At 40.3% G+C, this 23454-nt stretch overlaps 1 protein-coding gene across 1 annotated transcript; it reads right to left on the bottom strand.

Annotated features, from left to right (window-relative positions):
* Positions 1-2229: 2229 nt before the first annotated feature.
* Positions 2230-2688, bottom strand: LOC122643383. The gene has a single exon (XM_043837008.1). The coding sequence runs from the start codon at positions 2686-2688 to the stop codon at positions 2230-2232; it is 459 nt and encodes a 152-aa protein (XP_043692943.1).
* Between the last annotated feature and the right edge of the window lie 20766 nt (positions 2689-23454).

Here is a 23454-nt window from a genome sequence, read left to right as displayed (position 1 = left end):
TGGTTCTTTTGATATACGTGGAGAATAGGTCACACAAACTCAAAGTAATCGAGCTAGTGCCTTTTTCGAGTGGCAAAGCACTCCACAGCACACTAGTGAATACCCTCGCTGGTGATTCTAAACTCATACAGTAAATATCGAGGGATGTAGCTTGGCCGCGAATTACCCATGACTACTCATGGGGTCCAACGACTAACTACCTGGGTAAGAGGGGTTCCCATGTAGTGTATCTATGCAAGAAAGTGGTATAGGAAGCGGCTATCATCTGATCTTAGAGTACTTAGTATGACGTGCCTCACCTCCCCGGGGGTAAAGGCATGACAGGGAGTACCCTCACCGTTTGATTTCACTTCGAGCACTATGCATGATGCGGTTAGTACACACAGGGGTTAGCCAGACAAACACATTATGGTATTTATTTTTTGTATTTTGTTTTGTACATTTTTTTTTCTCTCTTTTTATATATCTATATATATATATATATATATATTTTATTTATTTACATAAAAATTCAAAGAGAACATTCTGTCATTTATTGATAGCACCTATTTAGAAAGTTTGACCATGAGTGGACGTTTGTCCACAAATCCCCAGTGAAGTTGCCACTGTAAGTACCGTGGTCCTCGAGATGAGGGTTCCCCAGCCTTATGGCGACAGGGGTTTGGATGTATGGATATATATAGATAATATTGTCAATGTATAATATGGATAAATGGGGGGTTGGGATCATGCATTAAAATATGCTAATATAATATGAAGTCGCCACCTAGGCTTAGGGCCTAGGACCCATTAAGTGTAGCCCTATCCGTTGTGAGCAGAATCGGGCTACATGACTCCATATGATCTGACCAAAGGTTCGGGTAAGGGGTCAGGTTACGAGTGTGGGAAGGTGTTAGGCACCCACCTCGCCCGGCTGAAGCTGGTCTCTCTGTATTAGATGCTATATAAAGACGAATGTTCTCTCTCTTTTATTACGGGGATGGGGGATATTATGAATTACATTCAAATGCTATGAATTGAACTAAAGCATAATAAACTACATTACATATCTGAAAACTACGGACTACAACGATGAAATACGAAAGGACTACATGGAATCAACAAGAATGCAATAATTATACCTGTATGGTTGTATTCCCCTGGCTCAGGGGAGATAGACAAATAGACAGACGCCGATTCTTTTTGGGCAGAGTAACGGCTCTGTCAAATGATTTGGAGAGGAGAAAAAATAGACAAAATAACGTCTAAAATAAAGGGGTTTTGATGGTTATCCATGCACTGACAGGATAACAACGCCTAGGAGCAGGAGCACTCTATGCTCGAAGGGATAATCGAAGGATCTATCCATGACCAAGAAAATTTCACTCACTCACACTCTCATAAGAGAAAGGAGAGAAAAGAGGGTGAAAAGAAATGAGACAAAGAGGGTGGAAATCACTTGGGGGGGTCTCTCTACCCAAAATTTCCTTGGAAAATGTGGAAGGGGACCCTCCTATTTATAGGGAGGGACCCCCTCTCTCTCCTGGCCAGATAAGTCCTCCACGACGCCGTGGGGGACTTTTCCATAGCACCGTGGGTGACGTCAGCAAGCTGATGTCACACCCCCTTATGGCGTCGTGGAAATCCGATACACATCCCCACGGTGCCGTGGGAAGGAGTCCATGGCGCCGTGGGGGCGCAGTGCCATTTTTCCTTGTTTTTAGGCCTAAAATGGGTCATTTTGTGCTCAGCATGGTTCTTGGTTTTATGGGTCAGGTATCTTGGGTCTAGAAAGAGGGAGAGGGCGTCGTCCATCGTCCATGTCCCGTTGTCATCATCGCCAATCAGGGGGTGACAAAAATCAGTGTCTACACACATTTTTGCTCTTGAACTCTATTTCTTTGGGGTTGGAAAGGCCGAACAGTAGGTGGAACTCGCCATGGTGCACCAAACCTGCATCAAGGACAATCTCTAGACATGTGTCCGGGCAATTTGCACGTATAGCAGTGGCTAGGTCCAGCAGGTGGATATGCAGGTGTAGGACGGATAGGCTGAGAAAAAATCTGACCTGCTTGGCTTGGTGTTGGGGGAGGAGGCTGAATAAATGATGAAACTTGAAATAGAGCAGATGGATTGATAAGCTTGACCCATTTCTAGACTACAATATTGTATCAGGCTAGGGCTGAAACTAGGTCCCCTGAACAACTTGTTTGGCCAGTTAAAATTTTGGAAAGTATTTGGCTTCTTGCCCTACCCTTGCAATATCGGATTCTTCTCTTTCAGTCGATCTTCCATGGTCTTGGTCTTTTGAACCATCTGGGCATATGATTGGATATCCAAAATGGCCAACATGACACTAATCTCAGGCTTGACTCCTTTCTCAAACTTCTTCGACTTGCAAGCATCGCTCCTCATGTGTTCTGGGGTGAAGTGGAATAAGTCCTCGAATTGTTGCTGGTAGTCTAGCACTGACTTTGATCCTTGGGTGAGGGCCATAAATTCCACTTCCTTTTCATCTCTGAAGCTTTCTGGAAAATAATTTCTGAAGAAAACTTCCTTAAACTGCTCCCAAGTGGGGTTGGGATGAGTAACTTCTAAATTGGGCTTGGTTGACTTCCACCAAGCCGCGACCTCATCTTGTAGCTGAAATCCAGTATAGATTAACTTTTGTGTGTCTGTGCACTCCAACACTTTGAAAATCATTTCCATGGCGCTAATCCATTGTTTAGGTTGAAGCGGGTCTGTGTCGATCTTTGAGAATGAGGAAGGTTAAAGTTTCTTGAATCTCTCCATAACCTTCGAGGTAGAGTTGTCTTGTGCAATTGGAGGCATAGGAGGAAAATTCGGAGAACGATTGGGGTAGGGTGCTACTCTTCCTTGGATGGCCATCACAAATTGGGTATTTATGTTGGCCAGCAACTCTTGTTGTTGTTGCTAGATTTGCAATTGGGTCTGTTGCCGTTGTTGGATGGCCTGTATCATGTTGGTCATGACAACTATCATTTCTCTAGTAGTCATAACTGGGGGAGGTGCAGGAGCATGAGCTAGAGGGACCTCAGGTACATGTGCAGGTGGAACTTCAAGTACACTTGTGGAAGAAGTAGCAACTTCAGTATTCTGAGCAACGGGTTCATTAGAAGGTTGAAGTGGAGGAGGGGAACATGCTTCTCGGAAAATATCTTCAAGGGATTTAGTTTGAACCATGATTATTCTCTAGGAAAGAATTTGGAAATAAGATTACTTAGATGCCACAGGAGGATTCAACATTTCATAGATATTGAGATAGCATTTACGTACTTAAAATATGTGAATAGAATAATTTGGAATAAGAAGGTTGACATATATGGTACAGTGACCATGAGGTAGAGTTTGTAAAATATACACCTGCCTGTCCAAATTTAAGCACTGGATTTGGTCCTGTCATCGATTGAGTAAGTTCCCGATACGTGTGGTTTAAGATCTGAAATTTACAGTTGAAATGTTCAGATAGAAGGATTATGAGGTAGGGTTAAGTAGAAATGTGTACTGGTGTGTCCTAACTTAAACTCTGGATTTGATCTAACCATGGATGGAGTATGGTTTCGATACAAGTTGTTTGAATCTGGAGGTATTTTATTTCCCTTTGGATTACGCAGAAGTCCCTGGCTATCAGGGTTCGATTACGGTACACCTAGGTCTGTAGATATTTATAATTCATTGATTATCATTTCGAGTTATTATTCTGCTCATGAATGCCGTCATAACGGTATATATTTTTTTTTGAACGCTTTTTAATGTTAGTTTTCCTTTCAACAATAACCATAACCTTATCCCAACTAAATGGGGTCGGATACATGGATCCGAAGAGGTTGTGACAGTAATAAAAATACAATAAAAAAGGAGTAAAAAGAAGGAAAAAGATAAAATAAAGTTACTACAGGAAAAAGTCTAAGCAGTAGTCAAAGCAGCATCCCAGGAACATCTCCCTATAAGGGGTCGGCTACACGGGTCAACTCTATCTGTGGTCATACTAAGGTTGAGCCCTACTACATTCCTTTCTTACCACTTGTCCAATAGTCATTTTAGGTCTGCCCCTGCCTCTTTTGGCTCCTTCAAACTGAATATGGTCATTCTTCCTTACTGGTGCATCCATGGGTCTCCATTGGACATGACCATACCACCTCAAGCGGCTCTCCCAGAGCTTGTCCTGGATTGGTGCAACTCCCAATTGGGTTTTAATACAATCATTTCTTACTTTATCTCTCCTGGTCTTGCCGCACATCCTCCTCAACATCCTCATCTCCGCTACACTCATCTTATCTATATTACTTTTCTTAACGGCCCAACATTCCACCCCATATATCATCGCAGGTCTTGTTACTATCCTATAAAATTTCCCCTTAATCTTACTAGGCATGCGTTTGTCACATAGAACTCCTGAAGCACCTCTCCACTTCATCCATCCTACTTTAACTCTGTGTGAAACATCATCCTCTATATCACCTTCATTGTTAATGGTTGACCCCATGTATCTAAAGTATTCACTTGGTTGTATCTCTTGCTCCTCGAGCTTCACCACATCATCACCTCTCCTAGTTTGACTGAAGTTACATATCATATATTCTATCTTTGTTCGACTTAACTTAAAACCTCTTGATTCCAAGCAAGATCTCCATAACTCTAGCTTTGCGTTAATCCCCTCCACTGTCTCGTCTACCAAAACAATATCATCAGCGAAAAGCATACACCAAGGGACCTCATCTTGGATATGCCTGGTTAAATCATCCATGATGAGTGCCAACAAATAAGGGGTTAGAGCTGATCCTTGGTGTAACCCAATTATAATTGGGAATTCAATTACAATTTATGTCCTTTGTATAATTTATGTCTCCCTCTTGTTCGCGACCTATATATCATTGTGATTCCTTTATCATTTTCCATTTGTGTATGTGCATTCCTGTGTAAGTTGTATATGTATTTATTTTATTTATCTTTTTTTTTTATTTCCCACCACACATGTATTTATTTTTTTTGTAAAACTTTTAACTTTTAATTTTTAATTTTTTTTATCCCTTATTGTTTTCCTGTAGCCATGTCTTCAAGTAGAGCCGGTGGTGCTTCAAGAAAGACCTTGCCTAGTAAATGCCAATGGTAAGAACCACCAACACAGTCTTCATCTTCGTCCTGATCATCTGAGGATGATCCATATGTTGCTTCAAGAGAGGAGGAAGAGGTTGAGGAAGAAAAAATGAGTGAATATGATGGGGATCGATTCTTGACTTACTCGAATTCTCAAAATGGAGTGCCTTTCGTGTGAAAAAGGTGGAGAATAGTAAGGTGATTAAATACTGAGCATCTCAGGAAACTCAAAGTTTATGAGGGTTTCAATACTCTAAGTCGATTTTACTAATGAGGCGACAGGTGGAGAGGGAACGGAGCCAATTAACAATGCAAAAGAATGCAATTATTTGACAAGGTTGGTAGTGATGAGGAGGAAGGACTGCTTCAGGGGATACTGTTAGAGGTCGTGCTGGGGCCTCGTCATCACAGTCGAATTTATGCCAACTGGGGATTATGGTTGGCAGGATATGATGATCTGTTTTGACATTTTGGGCACTAGGCTTACTGAAACATCCTCTAGGATGAAGCAGGGCTTATAGGCCTGGATGGCGGAATGGGTACTATGGAGCGGAGGTTGGACTTTTGGGATGCTTGCTTTAAGGTTAACTTGTATCTGCATCAGCCTCAGTAAGATCCAGCCCAAGACTAGATCTAGGTTTTAAGATTTTCAGGACTTCTCATATTATTTTTGTGTTGTATCCTCTTTCACCTTTTATTTGTAATTTCTTTTCTTTTATTATATGCAATAAAATCTAAATGTAAATGTTTATGATCTTAGATTATAATATATTGTCGGCTTTTGCACCCAGCTAGTTTCCTATGGTGCTCTTCTACCCCCATGTATATTTATGTTATTTAATTTTTTTTTTATTTCTTTGGCTCTAGGCCATATTACTTTCACTTCCGTCGCTTGTGAGTGTAAATAGAGCATTTCGCTCTGATACCATTCTATCACACCCCGAACCCACCCCATGGGAGGATTCGATGGTTGATCCAAATACCCGAAGTATTCGAAGACCTCTAGGATCCATATGCAGTAAATACACGTCACAAACACAACATAATATCGAGATAACAAGTGTTACATTGATTAGAGTGCAGGGAAAGTAAATATTTACGAGTCCTATATATATATTATTTACATTAAAATTCCAACAGCTTGATATTCCCAAGTTCATAACCACCAAACCAACACACAACTATTCTAAAATATAAATAGTGGAAACTCTTCCACAAAAAAGGGTGGTGTTTAGCAAAAGAAAACATAAAAATAACACCACGTCATCAGTCCTTGTTCTCCAAGGACAACCTGATCGTCTGTATGATTGGGGTCACAACCTTCTTGGTCTGCACCAGCACGTTCACAGTGGTCATCAGCCTCCGCCTCAAAGTAATTCTCCTCGCTACCATCACATCCACCTGCAAGATAATCTAAAAGAAAATATTCCACAGGGGTGAGCTCCACCGAGCCCGTGAATGAAGAATAAACCATGCATGCAGATGCAACGCAAAACATGATCCTATATGCATGGGGTTCAGTTTTATAATTAATCCACCTAATAACAAAACTAAGTCCAGGTAAGAAAGTACTACTACAATCCCCAATACATGTATCCCTGGTATGGACTTCTAACCCCATCCCGCGATACATCCATTGAGTTGTCAGGAAAATCAATCGGCTCCGTATCCCTTCCCAAGGTCAGCCCGACCAGCCTTCAATGTTACCACTGTGCTACCACTAGCCCTATTGACTGATGGGACAACCGACACCACCTGTCCTAATGACCCGATGTGTCTACTAACCGAGCAATGCCCCTTCAGGACATTAGCCTCACACATTTGTGGTATCCAACACCTTAAACCCTGTTGATAAGGGTTCGTAGTACTGGTGATGTTGATCCCTAACCACATGTCATTCTATATGAACATAGTATGAAGTGTACAGTGCCCCCGCATCCTATACTACGACACACCATACTTTTCATTTCCAAGCCGACTACGGCATCTATTCTAACAATCATATGCAAGTATGCCAACAATAATATCAAAGCATGCCAACAATAATATCATACCTCAAAATTTCCATTTAACTCTCATAACAATAAAAATAAATAAGAATGAGAAATAGCGTAATCAATTACCATATTATAGCACAATAGTTGTATTACACCTACATGTACTCACCTTGATTACTTGCGTTTGCTTAGCTAGATTGATTCATGAGTTGGTTGCAGAAAGGTTTGAAGACCGAGAAGCTATGTCCTATGATAATTAAATCAAAACACATGTGTTAAATCATGTTCAAGTGTAGGTAGGGTCCTAGAGTTGCCTTAATGTTAAGTTGGAGTAGGTCCGAGACTCAAACATGAGTTTGACAGCAACTTAGGATGATGAAGTAGTCGATCGGGTCATCATCATGAGATAGCAGTGATCAACATGACTGAGACTGCATTCTCTGGTGGATGAAGTAATCGACCAGAGCTTCCACCAAAGATTTTGCAGCAACATGACAGGGCCGAAATCAGGGGTTTTGATGGGGTTTTTGGTTGAATTACACCCAATTGATCATGGGATGATGTTCACATGATCATTACCATGAATTGGAACCATGATATGATCAATTTACATAGAAAATTGGAGTTTTGAAGGTGGGTACAGCTATGAATGAAGTTTCATGAATTAACTTTGGACAAAATAGTTTAGTATGGCTGAAACATGAATCAATTACTTTAATTCAAACATCACAGATGTGAATAAGTTAGTAATAAGGCTAACATAGGGCTAAGGTTTAGGATTTTAACATGCATGTGGGTTTTGGGTTTCAATTCTATAGATTTGAAACCCAATTTCATAAGAAAACATGAACTGAAACCCAATCTATAGAACTGTTGATTCTTATTACACAAATTTTCTTCTCTTTACAAGATATTGAAAATCGGCATGGGTTCAATAGGGTTTACTATGGGAAAATTCGATTAGGTTGAAGAGAAGATGAGGAGGTGAAGATCCATACCTTAGGTTAGCAAACCAATTAGTCCAGAACCCTTCGTCTCCCTTTCTTCTTCTTTTCTTTCTTCCTTTTCTCTTCTCCTACCAACAATTATAATTGTGAAATTATGTTTTAGCAATTAGATGGCTTTATATAGGAATGGTTCTAAGGGCTTGTTTGGCTAAGGGACATTTGCCCAAAAACTGATTATTAATCCGATTTTGTGTACGAGGGTTGATATGCGGGTCCCACGTATCAGAAATTATTGGGGAACAAAATTACAAGGTAATTAGGACGTAGTGGCGAGATCCCCGACTCGAGACACTAGACCCCACGCTCCTGAGATCGAAATTTACTGTGACAGCAATCTCTAGTCGATGTAGTAGTCGACCAGTGCCATCAACCAATGTTTGTTGTCCTTGTTGTTTTTGTGCCGGGACACCCAAGTGTCGGTGTTTTCGTGTACGAACACACACACAAAAATATTTATAAAAAAAAAAATACCCCTCACTTGTTTAGAGTCACTTACCATGATTTATACAATAGATTGTGAATTTTTAAATTGTATGGGGGAGGTACGCGTCGTTTTGCCGGCAAGCGACATGTTACCACCAGGATTCCTTCTTCATCTTCTACTCGTTTGAACATCAAATTAATACTCCATAATGTATACAAGGCTACAACTTCGGGTTCCGGAACTACAATCGGATTCATGTTAGGGTTCGGGTTGAAATAAGCCAAGCTGTAACAAGCCCAGAGCGGACAATATCATGAGACGTATTCTCTGACCTCATCAGGATTCGTACGAACAATCTTGTCTCATGTGATTGGATCGCCGGATGAGACTTGTCAGTTCTTTAAATATACTCCCTCAGATGCTTTGGCTGAGAGAGCGGCAATTGGTTCTCGTATGCCCTTAGGCGCACAAATGGAATCGACTCACTCTTAAATTCCATCTGATCTGACTCTCCAACAATGGGACATGCACTTAACCAATTGAGCAATTCATTCTTATTCACTTGGGCCAATATTATGTATTTCCTTGCACCAATTATCCAATTGGATGACAATTGAGAGCACAATTTTTACCTAGAAAAAAAAAACAAGAGATAACTACACTTGGTAGTTGGTAGGTGACATCTTTGATTCTATCAGGAATATTTCTTTGCCAATCTCGCCTACTTCGGACTCCTACTTCTGGGGTTGCACCCCCTCTGGTAGGTTCTATGTGAAGTCTGCTTGGGAGATGCTTAGAAGAAAATCCCCTGTCACACAATGGAGTGCTGCAGTGTGGAATAAATCCCTCCTTCCTAGACACTCTTATTTTGCATGGCGGTTGGTGCTTGGGAAAATGCCTACTGATGTGGCAGTGGCATCTAGAGGGGTGTGTTTGGTGTCCGGGTGTGAGCTGTGTGCATCTAGTGTGGAATCGGACTCACATTTGTTTCTGGATTGCCCTTACTCTCTCCGGTTATGGTAGAGATTCATGGATATTTTCAATGTTCATTGGCCAAGTCCGGTCTCAATTGATGATCTTTTTCTTTAGGGTTAAAGGAAAGCTAGAATGGTCCCTATGAAGGACGCCTGGACAGTTGGTATGATCATAATGATGTACTGTATTTGGTTGGACGCAATCACAGGAGGTTTGATGGGATCGCTTCGGAGGTGGATAAGGTATTTTCTTGTTTCTTTACATCTTTGAAGGAGCTCTTGTGGTCCTTTACCACCCTCGTCTCTTCCATTATTGATCTATGCTGCGCCCATAGATTGGATATTCCTATCATCCCTAATCCTACTAGGGTGGTGTTGGAAGTTAGATGGCACTGCCCTTCCCTTGGCTGGGTGAAACTCAATGTGGATGGATGTTCGTTAGGGAACCTGGGCAGGGTAGGTGCAGATGGTGTCCTGAGAGATCATCGGGTTGCTCATATTTCTGCCTTTAGTGTTTTTCTTGGTAACTTGACCAACTATGAGGCGGAGTTCAGGGCCATTTTCATTGGGCTGCTGAGAGTTAAAGTTTTGGGGGTCACTCATCTGTGGGTGGAGTGTGATTCCAAGGCTGTGGTGGATGCGTTAAATGCCAAATCTATCCCCTGGTTCGTCACTCAACAGTGGATGGGGCTGCAACCTTTTCTTGATTCCATTTCTTGGAAAGTCACCCATTGTTTTAGAGAAGCGAATCCAACAGCGGACTTTCTGGCGAAGTTGGCGGCGAAACGGGAGTCCTCCTCTCCCTGGTTCGTGGAGTTTCTTCCCTTGATCCAGTCCTTACTGTCGGATGATGCTTTGAGTAGGCCTAGGTTTAGATTTGCTTAGGGTCCTAGGCTGCTTCTTTGTTTGTCACTAGCCTGGGTGTTAGTGAGTTGTTTTTGTTCTCGTCTGGGTATGCCTGGATATTCTCCCCTTGTATTCTTTCTTATTTTTTAATATAATCCTGCTGATCTTTAGCAAAAAAAACACTTGGTAGTTGGTACCATGGTTCGTAATCATGGATCGGAATTGCCAATATTGGCTGGATTGAATTGGTATTAGTCGAGACCGATCTGATCCATTTGTATGGAAAAGAGTAAAAAAAACAGCTAATTACAAAAAAAAGAAAAGCAAATGCGTCATATTTGGCCTGATTCTAGGTGATACCGATCCGGGACACTGACCTAATCCCAATACCAAGATTATGAACTGTGGTTAGCACCCTTCTAGTCAAGTGGGGCTGTCAAGTGGTCATGGCATACGTCTTAAAGCACCCTCATTCCCCTCCCCCCCAAACAGACCCACTTTATGGCACTATATTAGATGGGTAGATAAAAAGAAAGAAAAGAAATAAAATAAAATAAAATGAAGGGATTCATTGCCTCATTGGTCGGTGGAGCATAAAGATCAAAATAAGAAGAGAAAATAGAAAGGGAATGTAGTTTCGATGATTTGTCAAATAGGAGACAGATTTTATTCCATTTGACTTTGAAATGGTCTAATATTCTAGGCCATGGTGTCAGTTAGTTGGTTGGCGAACTAGAAAACTTTCTCCTGACTATAGAAAATAAATTGAAAATAAAAATAAAAAATCCATCAAAGTCCACCCTTACCAAAAAAAAACCATCACCAGCTTGACCAGGTATGTCTCTCTTATTGTAATATTGCAGCAAAGAAATTTTATTTTTGAAAAATAATTAAAAAGAGGTCGGCTTGATGAATTCAACAGAATTGGAGGAAGCACCAATAGGTTTGCTGCTTGCATTGATATGGATGATCGGAAGGAATATTGAACGATAATTGTTGTTAGGTTAGAGAGGGAAGACGTGCTGATGAGTTGAAAAATGTAGCGAAAAGACAACTGGATTATCCCAATTCTTAAGCTGATAATACTACAGGCGGTTAACTTCACTAAACAATTGTACCTCTTCAGAGAGGAGTACTATATAAGGGTTTAGGTCCCTTCCTTCCAACCATTCAGCTCACAATTAAAGGTTGTAGCTTCAAGTTACCTTGTAATATTTTGGGTGGTAATTGGAGGATTCGAGTTGCCGGAGATGAAGAGGCCAGAGAGGGCGAGGCAATGGCCTTGCCTAGTATATGTTCTAGCATTTTGCTTGATGATGGCAACCAATGTGGCTGCATCAGTCAAGCTTTACGAAGATCATGGTGGAGATCAAGGTGGAAATCATGGTGGAGATTATGGTGGAGATAAGGAGAAGGATCAAACTCACAAGGATCACAATGATCAACTACCGAAGGAGGAGCATCCCTGGCACGACAAGTCACCTCCAGACTACTACAAGTCTCCGCGACCACCATCTTCATCACCTCTATCTCCAGACTGTAACACGTCGCCACCACTACATTCTCCATCACCTCCACCTCCATACTACTACACGTCACCACCTCCACCATCACCATCTCCACCACCTCCTTATTACTATAAATCACCACCTCCACCATCACCTTCCCCACCTCCTCCTTACCTCTACAAGTCACCGCCGCCGCCATCTCCATCTCCTCCTCGTTATTATTACAATTCTCCACCACCACCATCTCCATCCCCACCTTCTCCTTACTACTATAAATCACCGCCACCCCCATCTCCATCACCTCCACCTCCCTATTACTATAAATCCCCACCACCACCATCACCTGCTCCTCCTCCTCCATATTACTACAAGTCACCACCACCACCATCACCTTCTCCTCCTCCTCCATATTACTATAAGTCACCAGCTCCACCATCACCATCTCCACCACCTCCTTATTTCTACAAATCACCACCACCACCACCACCATCCCCACCACCTCCATATTTCTACAAATCACCACCACCACCATCTCCATCCCCACCACCTGCTTACTACAAATCACCACCACCACCATCTCCATCCCCTCCTCCTCCATACTACTATAAGTCCCCACCTCCACCATCACCATCCCCTCCTCCATACTACTATAAGTCACCACCACCACCGTCACCATCCCCACCACCACCATCACCATCCCCTCCTCCCCCATACTATTATAAGTCCCCACCGCCACCATCGCCATCACCTCCTCCTCCATACTATTACAAGTCTCCACCCCCACCATCACTATCCCCACCTCCTCCTTACTACTACAAGTCACCACCCCCTCCATCTTCTCCTCCTCCTTATTTCTACATATACAGTTCTCCACCTCCACCATGATCACCATCCCCAGCTCTTCTTCCCCCATACTTTTATAAGCCACCGCCTCCACCATCTCCATTACACCCACCTCTTACAAATCCCTAACTCCGCCTTCTTTATGGCCTCCACCACCTTATTACTACTAGTCTTTCCTCCTTTGAACCCCTCAATAGTCATCCATATTACTATAACTTACCTCAATCCCCTTTCCTACCTCATCCATATAAATGCTAATTGCCACCTCATCCGTGCTACTACAAATCTATCCACCAACATGCTTATTACCTCACATAGGTTACATGAAGTCTCTACTGTTGCCTTGAACAAGGCTCCCAATCGTTCTCCTACAATTCACCTTCATTTCCCAAATTCTATTAAATGAAAATGGAGGTCGCATAAGTCATTTTTGCAATCTATGAGCAGACAAGGGTGGATTCACGAATAGAAAGTCATGCGTCGCAACTATCAATTTGTAATAGATGTATTCGTTTGTTTAACTTATTGTATCCCTTTACTTTGTAACTGTAAGATATTTCTAAGCAATTTGCTTATTTCTCAATCAATTTAATTATGTTTTCTATTAATTTGATGCACTTGTGAACTTTTATGCACACAGCTGAAGGCCATCAAGAAGGGCTCGCATTTCAGCAACCAAATTTGTGCACACACCATAAAAATTAGAGAAGGTTGTAACCAAGGTCCCATTATGATCACGGATGATTCCTCCGCCTCCATTGACACCAGGGTCACCTCTACCAGCTCCATCAACATTTAATTTGACCATATAAAACGAAGGGCACCAATAGATAGTCTAGGGCAATTCTGCTTTAAAATTGGAGGCCTTAAATGAAAAACTTTCAAAATAAGTTCATCTTTCAATGATAAACCATTTTTTGAAAAATTCGTTGGATCGGTAATCTCCTTGATCCAAGATTTGATTTTAGTAATAATTGTAGAAGCTGTCCTGAGCCTCTCGCCATGTCACGGTTGTTTATCTCCTTCCAAAGCTCCCAGATAATAAAAGACTGACTGAATGATTCCTGAAATAAATTCATAAATACCTTTGGCAGCCACTTGAGAATGCCAAAAAAGAATACGACTCTCAATATCTTGAGTGGGAATCAAAACAACATACATCATACCACTAAAAAAGTCCCAAACTCTACTAGCAGTGTCTTCTACAACAAAGACATGGTTAGTGGACTCCCTCCAAGGCATCTTGCAATAAGAACACTCAGAGGCCAAAGGAATGCCAATATTCATCAGCACATCATCAATTGGAACATTCCCATTAAGAAATTTTCAGGTGAAAAAACCTATTTTGGTTGGAACCAAGGCATTCCAAATCCTTTTAGAGAAAGGAGCCATAGAGTAGCGAGTCCGTACTACTTGCCAAGCCGAATTGAAAGAGAATTTCCAATTAGATACAGGAATCCAATCAAGCTTATCAATCAGAGCATTGGATGTTACTCGTAATGGTCATGTCGCGAATAGCCTGATCGTCAATTAGATTAAGCGGCGACAAATCCCATAATCCATCTAAAGAAAGCACATCTTTAACATGGGTACCCAACTGAACATTGAGAGCCCCATCCACATAGTCCAATAACAGACCCACACCAAGCTAGTCATCTAGCCAAAATAACGCTTCTCTTTTCCAACCATCCACTGAGAATTTGCAAGAACAAGCTCCTTATGATGATCAAGAGCATTACGCCAAGATTTGGAACCTACCCTGCTGCTATCAACGAAAATGATATGGTCCCCTTTGAAGAATTTAACTTTAGAAAAGGAACACCACAAAGATTTCTCAGAGAGGATGCGCCACAAACCTTTAATCCTCATAAAGAGACACACATCTTCCAAGGTCCTTAGACCAAACCACCCTCTTGAGTAGGCTTGCAAATTTTCCTCCAATTCACCAAGTGGTGATGATTACCAGACTCGTGGGAACCCCATAGAAAATCGGAACAGATAGAATAAAAATTCTTCATAACCTAAGATGAGATGTCAAGGAAAGATAAAATGTGAATCAACATAGAAGAAATAACATGTTTCAGAAGAGTTTGCCTCCTCCCCGAAGAAAGCAGTTTTCCTTCCCAAGTTGCGATCTTGCTCTTGATCTTGGTCAAAAAATCATCGAAATATGCAACCTTCAGCCTACCTATGTAGAGAGTGGCATCCAAGTAGGTAATAGGAAAAGATTTCCTAGTAAAACCAGTTATATTCCCAATCATTCTATTCTAGGTATCAGTAGACTTCACACCATTGACAAAGCAACTCTTGTGCCGATTTACAAGCTGGCCAAAAAAGTTTTCGTACCTTGAAATGGAACCCGATATCAGTTTCAACACTACAACAAATTTGCTTGATTCAATCCCCAGGAAATCGGGAGCGCCGCCAAAATAGGGAAGGTAGACAGATAGCATTAATGCTTACGTTACCCGCCTCTGCAACTGTCAATTCAAACGTAATTCTAGATGTTTTAAAAAAAAGGATATAACATTTGGAAAAGGAGGGAAAGGATTCTAAAGGCCGATTACGTGGTATAGTGGAAACTTGGTCAACTTTTATGGATGACCACTCTAGGTATGGTAATATCTACTTGATGCGCAAAAAGTCTGAAACTTTTGGAAAGTTTAAGGAGTTTCAAGCAGATGTCGAAAGACAGTTAGACAAGCGCATAAAGTCCCTTCAATCAGATTGAGGAGGAGAGTATTTATCAAATGAGTTCAAAGGATATCTCACTTTAGAAGGAATTGTGTCGCAATTGACAAACCCCGGTACGCTACAACAAAATGGTGTGTCAGAAAGGCACAATAGGACCTTGTTGTACGTGGTCAGGACCATGTTCACTTTTAGTGAGCTACCTTTATTTTTTTGGGGGTATGCTCTAGAGGTTGCGATTTATATTTTGAATAGGGTACCAACGAAATCTGTACCTAAGACCCCATTTGAATTATGGTATGGGCACAAGCCTAGCCTAAATCATTTTAGGGTTTGAGGTTGTCCTACGCATGTTTGTAAGCAACAAACAAATAAGTTGAAACCCCACACTTCTAGATGTTTTTTCTCGGGTTACCCCAAGGGCACGATAGGTTACTATTTTTATGACCCCACTAACCAAAAGGTCATCGTTAGTAAGTATGTTACTTTCATTGAGGAGGACTTAATCTCTAAAAGAACTGAACCCGTGGTTATAGAAGAATTGTCTTCTGAATCGGATTTGACAATCCCAGTAGATGACCCAGTTAACTTAAACCCTATACCAATCAACACTCAAGAGCCTCGATGTAGTGGGAGGACCATTAAGCCACCGAACGTTTCACTTCTTACAGAAGAAAAAAAGACTGTGGAAGAGGTCCACATGGTCTCCACTGAGACGGATGATGATTCGTATATTTATTCTGAGGCACTTAAAGATGTAGATGCAAATAAGTGGCTAGAAGCTATGTGCTCTGAAATCGATTCAATGCACTCAAACAATGTTTGGACTCTAGTTGATCCACCATAAGGCGTCAAGCCCTTTGGATGCAAGTGGATCTTTAAGAGGAAGAGAGGCATTGATGGGTGTTTGAGTTAAAATAATACCGCAAGCGTACGGGTCAATCGTAGCTACGGGTCGAACACGAGGAGATATACGCCACTCTATTTAACTAACTTAAAAGTAATGCAAAGTGAACCAAATTAAAGTGTTAAATTAAACTAATTAAACTAATAAAAATTAATGCATCCCAACTCATAAGCATCTAACAAAATTAAGGGATTAAATTGGCGTCTTACCACATTAGCATCCAACCTAACGCAAATTGAAAAATGCAGCCACACATAATAACCACATAAAAAGGAATAAGGGAATAAAAGTGCATCCACAAACCACAACCATATAAAAAAAATAAAAGAAATAGAGGGGAAAGAAGAAGAAGATAGAGAGAGATGGAGAGGGAGAATGAGATTAAGGGTTTAGAGAATGAAAACCTGGATGTGCTTGAAAAGGACTGAAATTACTTCCTCTTTTAAATCTCCAAGTCTTGTCATCAACTTAGAAACTTAGACTAGAAAGCTTGAAACTAAACTAGAATTATTACAACCATATTGCAGATATAAAATTAAAGCATGAATCAAAAGCATCACAACCATGAAATTGAAATCATAAAATCAAACTAGAACTTAGAAAGCCAAAAACTAGAAGAAGAGAAGAAGAAATTTCACTAATTAATTGAACTAAAAACTACACTAAAAACTGAATTAAAATTGAACTAGAAACTAACTAAAAGCTTAACTAAAAACTAACCTCTTACAACCCAAAGGGCAAGGGGTATTTATAGGGGGAAGGAGAGAAGAAGGGAGAAAAGGGAAGAGGGAGAGAGGCCTCCACGATTTTGGGGGCTCTCTCCTTCTAAAAATCGTGGAGGGGAGAGAGAGAGGGAGAAGAGAATCCAAAAATAAGGAATATTCCCTTCTCCTTCCTCCTTTACAATGTTTGACACCCAAGAAAAAAAGAAAAAATAGAAAGAGGGAGAGAAGAGAATATTGTTTACATAAACCTTCTATTTCTAGAAAAGTAAATTTCTAATTCTAACTTGTGTTTCCTTTTCTTTGTAGATATCTTCTCCAAGCAATGAGATCAAAGCATCTTTGACTTTTCAACCTTCCATAGATGAGAAAATATCTTTCAAAATAAATCTATCCCAAGTAGACTTCCAAAAGTGCCCTTGAAAAGTTGGAGGAGAGAGAGAGAATGATGACTAGGATAGTGAGGACTAGGATTACACTCAACCAAATAACAAAATTCCCAATGTATCCTCTAAAAATCGTGGGGCATTAAATGCAGCCCAGAAAAATCCTAGACACCTGTGGGCCTTCAAAACTATGGAATCTAGTGGCAATGTGGGTCCCTCCATGTGGGTAGCAATCCTTCTCTCTCTTCAAGAATGTAAAATTACCAAAATGGCCCTGTACTTGCAGTAGATCTCCACCATTGCTTAGAAATATCTTCTACAATGTCAAAAATGTCCTTGGGCAGTGGTAGAATGACTATGGGCTTGCACTACAGCTCCTTTCTGACCCATTATCCTTTCTTGGGCTGAAAAGAATAATCAACTGTACGGAGGCCTAAATGAATGTGTACTTGCGTTCCGTCACGTCCATCTTGCTCCGAATTTAGTCCTATTTACAGCCATGGAAAGAAAAATGGTAACTTTACGTGTAACTTGGGACATGCAGCTCCTGATAGTCCAGAATAGCCCAAAATAGCCCAAAACCTGAAAAGCACAAGAAAACACCAAAGTAACTCTGTCCAATGTGGTAAAATGTATGTTTTATGCCCTAAGATTTCACACATAAATGTGCTCATCAATGGGAACGTTGAAAGATTCAAGGTAAGATTGGTAGCTAAAGGATACACCCAACAAGGGGGTGTGGATTATGATTAAACCTTTTCTCCAATAGCGATGATGAAATCAATTAGGATTTTATTGGCCATCGCAACACACTTTAATTATGAAATCTGGTAGATGGATGTACAAGCTGCATTTTTTAATGGATTTCTCGAGGAAGAAATCTTCATGCATCAGCCAGAAGGGTTCTCTTCAAGTGCTGATGAGAACAAAGTGTGCAAGTTATAGAGATCCAGGTCTCAAGTAGGCTTCCATAAGTTGAACATCCGTTTTGATCAAATAGTCAAAATGTTGAGTTTTGAACAAAACATAGATGAACCTTGCGTTTACAAGAAGCTCAATGGGAGTACGGTATGTTACCTATTTTTGTATGTGGATGACATACTACTTATAGGAAATGATGTAGGTGCATTCATATCTATGAAGAAGTGGTTGTCCTCCACATTCTGGATGAAAAATTTAGGCGAAGCCAGTTACATCCTTGGGATTAAGCTTGTGAGGGATTCATGAAAATGATGTTACGCTTATCACAATCCACATATATAGACAAAGTCTTTGCCAGGTTTAATATGGAAAACTCCAAGAAAGGAAACGTTCCTTTCAGGCATGGAGTAAGCTTCTCCAAATCCCAATGCCCTCAATGTCAAAAAGACATTGAGGAGATGAAGAGAATTCCCTATGCTTCAATAGTGGGAAGTCTCATGTACGCCATATTGTGTATAAGGCCAGACATTTGCTATTCTGTAGGGATTTTGAGCCGGTATCGATCCACAAACCTGGACGTGAACATTGGGATGTTATCATGAATATCCTCAAGTTTTTAAGAAATACTAAGGATCATTTCTTTGTTTATGGGTCAAAACAGTTGTCAGTCTTGGGGTATACAGATTCCGATTTTCAAACCAACAAAGATGGTAGAAAATCCATGTCGGGGATGATTTTCATGATGGGTGGTACAAGTGTTATTTGAAGGAGTGCAAAACAAAAATCTACGACCGATTCTACCACTGAGGCTGAGTACAATGCAGCCAGTGATGCAGCCAAAGAACCAGTTTGGTTAAAGAAATTCTTAAGCGATCTCAGTGTTGCAATCGAGCTTGTCAAAGATCCAATTCCATTGTATTGTGATAACAAAGGGGCAATAGCTCAAGCAAAGGAACTTAGGGCTCATCAGAGGAACAAGCATGTGCAGTGGAAGTATCACCTGATCAAGGAGATCATCCAATAGGGTGATGTAGCTTTCATGAACGTTGACTCAGCAGACAATGTGTCGGATTCCATAACCAAAGGCTTAGCAACAGTTGTGTTTTTGAAACACGTAGATTCTATAGGTGTAAGGCATTTGGGATATTGGCTTTGATGTACAATTGGAAGATTGTTGGATATGTGTCCATTAAACCCGATTTATTAATAAAATATTTATTTCTTTTTATGCGTGACATGTATCTTTATTAGGCTTGTAAGTTGTTCTATGGTTTTTCACCCAAAATGGTTCTCGGCTAGGGATAGGAGTGGACATCCTATTCATATGGTCGTCACATTGTATGTTATCAGAAATGAGTTTTTAGTGCATAAATGTGGGTACACATACTGTGTGTGTATAGAAAAGAATCTGGTAAGAATCTTGCATGTGCTCCTGCCAGTTGTTTGAGAACGAGATTCGTACCTGTCATTTGACCTTTGACCTGAGAGATCCTATTCGTTGAAATGTTGGGTCATTTATTTTGGTAAGTCAATGGTTAACGTTCTACGGACTATATATCAACGTACTAGACACATGATCACGTATTGTTAATGAAAGAGATGCTCAACATGGAATCCACTACAGTTAATTAGGGAATATCAAGGAGAGAGAAAATCTGTGATGGATCAGACAAAAATCTGGTACCAAGGTCGTATTTGTAAATTATTTACAAAACTATTTTGTAATACGAAAAATAATTATTTATGTATTTAAATTTATTTAAAATATTTTTCAGGGTCCGATCATAATCACAGAATTCTGAAATGGACTTGTACAATAAGTTAGGGGTTGACTATATTTAATTGCATGCCATATAGCTCATTATGCGATATTGGATTAGTGGAAGGTCTTATATGAAAATTAAAGAGTTTAATTGTGCATGTCAATATTTGAAAATATTAAATTGTTTAATTATATTTTTACTTATGGCAATAAATAAGATATAAATAGATTATATGGATGGTCATAATTAAAGATATGGCAATCCCTTTAAGACTACCTCTTCCCATTATGGAAGAAAAGGTGTTACACAAAATTAGAAAGTAAAGAGTTTCACCAATTTAGCAACACTTTGGTTTTTGGAAACCACACTTGACAAAGTGAAAAATTGGCAAGTATGAATTTAGGAAAGTGTACTTGGCCAAGAAAGGGTCTCTTATGCGATAATAAATATAATAGAGGAGAGGGAGAGTGCACTCCACATATTTTGGAGTCTCTCCTCTCTCTCTCTCCCAAGTTTTCTCTTCTTCTCTCATCTTCTCTTGAGGTGTGAGTGTGTGTGATTATGAGAAACCTAAGAAATTGGTGATTGGTGCTCTACTTTGTTTTGTGGACGATTGACAGCGACAAAGTGTTGATTAAGTCAATCCACCTCTTGCTTCGATGTGGAAAAACTATTATATAGAGGAGGAGCTTCGATTGCAGCTCTAAGGTAACCGAACTTTTCCCGTGTTATTTTTTGTTCATCATGGTTTTCCGAATATGACTGCAAAAGCGATGTTCTTTGATCCGTTTCCGCTGCGTCATTGGTTTCAAACCAACAACTCCCTCATGAGACCTTTTAAAACCGTGAGAGCAACATTAAGCTAACTTTGGCGGGTAGCCTAAAGCAGACAATATCATGAGATGTATTCCCTAACCTCATAATTGGCGCCGTCTATGAGAACCTCTGCTCAGGATAGTAAATAGCAACACACTCGTCCCTTCACTAGGGGGCCTCTGTTGTAGGGAAAAACTATCCTCAGGGGCAACTAAGATAGTCTCACATTGGTGAGTGAAGGGAAGACTATGGTCCTTATAAGGATTGGAGTCTTATTCCCTCATGAGGCCTTTTAAAACCATGAGGGCGACATTAAGCTAGCCTTGGCGGTCAACCCAGAGTGGACAATATCATGAGATGTATTCTCTGACTTCATCAGGATTTGTACGAACAATCTTGTCTCATGTGATTGGATTGCTGGATGAGATTTGTCAGTTCTTTAAATATACTCCCTCAGATGCTTTGGCTGAGAGAGCAGCAATTGGTTCTCGTATGCCCTTAGGCGCACAGATGGAATTGACTCACTGTTAAATTCCATCTAATCTGACTCTCCAATGATGGGACATGCACTAAACCAATTGAGTAATTCATTCTTATTCACTTGGTCCACTATTATGTATTTCCTTACACCAACTATCCAATTGGAAGACAACTGAGAGTACAATTTTTACCTAGAAAAAAAATAAAAAGATAACTACACTTGGTAGTTGGTACCATGGTTCGTAATCTTGGATTGGAATCGCCAATATTGACTGGATTGAATTGGTATTAGTCGAGATCGATCTGATACATTTGTACGGAAAAGAGTAAAAAAAAATAATAATAAATAAATAAAAATTGAGCAAATGCGTCATATTTGGCCTAATTCTAGGTGATACTGATCCGAGACGCCAACTTGATCCCGATACCGAGATTATGAACCATGGTTAGTACCCTTCTAGTTAAGTGGGGCTGTCAAGTGGTCATGGCATACGTCTTAAAGCACCCTCATTCCCCCCCCCCACAAAAAAAAAAAAAAAGAGACCCACTTCATGGCACTATATTAGATGGGTAGATAAAAAAAAAAGAAAAAAAGTAAAATAAAATAAAGTGAAGGGATTCATTGCCTCATTGGTCGGTGGAGCATAAAGATTTATGGGCAAAATAAGAAGAGAAAATAGAAAGGGAATGTAGTTTCGATGATTCGTCAAGTAGGAGACAGGTTTTATTCCATTTGACTTTGCAGTGGTCTAGTATTATAGGCCTTGGTGTCAGTTAGTTGGTCAGCGAGCTACAAAACTTTCTTCTAAATATAGAAAATAAAAATAAAAATCCATCAAAGTCCACCCTTACCAAAAAAAAAACCATCACCAGCACTAGTTGACCAGATATGTCTCTCTTATTGTAATATTGCAGCAAATAAATTTTATTTTTGAAAAATAATTAAAAAGAGGTCGGCTTGATGAATTCAACAGAATTAGAGGAAGTACCAATAGGTTTGCTTCTTGCATTGATATGGATGATCAGAAGGAATAGTGAAAGATAATTGCTGTTAGATTAGAGAGGGAAGACGTGCTGATGAGTTGAAAAATGTAGCAAAAAGACAACTGGATTATCCCAATTCTTAAGCTGATAATACTCCAGGCTGTTAACTTCACTAAACAATTGTACCTTTTGAGAGAGGAGTACTATATAAAGGTTTAGGTCCCTTCCTTCCAACCATTCAGCTCACAAGGTTGTAGCTTCAAGTTAGCTTGTAATATTTTGGGTGGTAATTGGAGGATTCGAGTTGCCGGAGATGAAGAGGCCAGAGAGGGCGAGGCAATGGCCTTGCCTAGTATATGGTCAACATGTTGGAATTCATGGGAGGATAAGAACATGGGGAGCTAAATGATTGAATATAAGCTTTAAATTTGACACATAGTAATCCAGATCATTTCCTATAATATTCATATGGTCAACATGTTGGAATTGTGTCCATATGATCATTTCTAGAAAGGAAAAGTAATTTTTTCTAATATTTGGGTAGCCTCGGAGTTGAGTACTATGCTGTTCTTAAAGTGTCATGGCGAGAATCTGGGCTTCAAGCTGGATGTTCAAAAGGCCTACGACACTCTGGAGTGGAGCTTCCTTTTCGACATGTTGCGCAGGTTTGGTTTCAACCAAACTTGGATCAATTGGGTTCATCAAACTATGCTTTCTATGCGAATTTCAGTTCTCATAAATGGTAGCCCTGCTGGTATCTAAGGGGTTTGAATCAAGGCGACCCTTTGTTCCCCTTGCTTTTTATTCTGGTTGAGGTGGTTCTACGTAGAGGCTTGAGTGATCTCAGAAACAAGGGTTTGTTGAAGAGCATTCCAGGTCCTAGGAATACTCTTAACCCATCCCACCTGTTATATGTTGACGATTTATTTATTTTTATGAATGCAGACGTACGTTGTGTTAAAAAGATCAAAAAGTTTATTGACGATTATCAGGAATGTTCGGGTGAACAGATAAACTTGGAGAAGAGCAAAGTTTTCTTTGGTTCTATTTTAGCTTATAGAAAGGGGCGTGTCAAGGAGGTGCTTGGT

Source organism: Telopea speciosissima, chromosome 10 (genome assembly GCF_018873765.1).
Source record: "Telopea speciosissima isolate NSW1024214 ecotype Mountain lineage chromosome 10, Tspe_v1, whole genome shotgun sequence".
Classification (NCBI taxonomy): Eukaryota; Viridiplantae; Streptophyta; class Magnoliopsida; order Proteales; family Proteaceae; genus Telopea; species Telopea speciosissima.
Note: the sequence above shows the minus strand (reverse complement) of the source record. Positions and strands in the feature narration are given on the sequence as shown.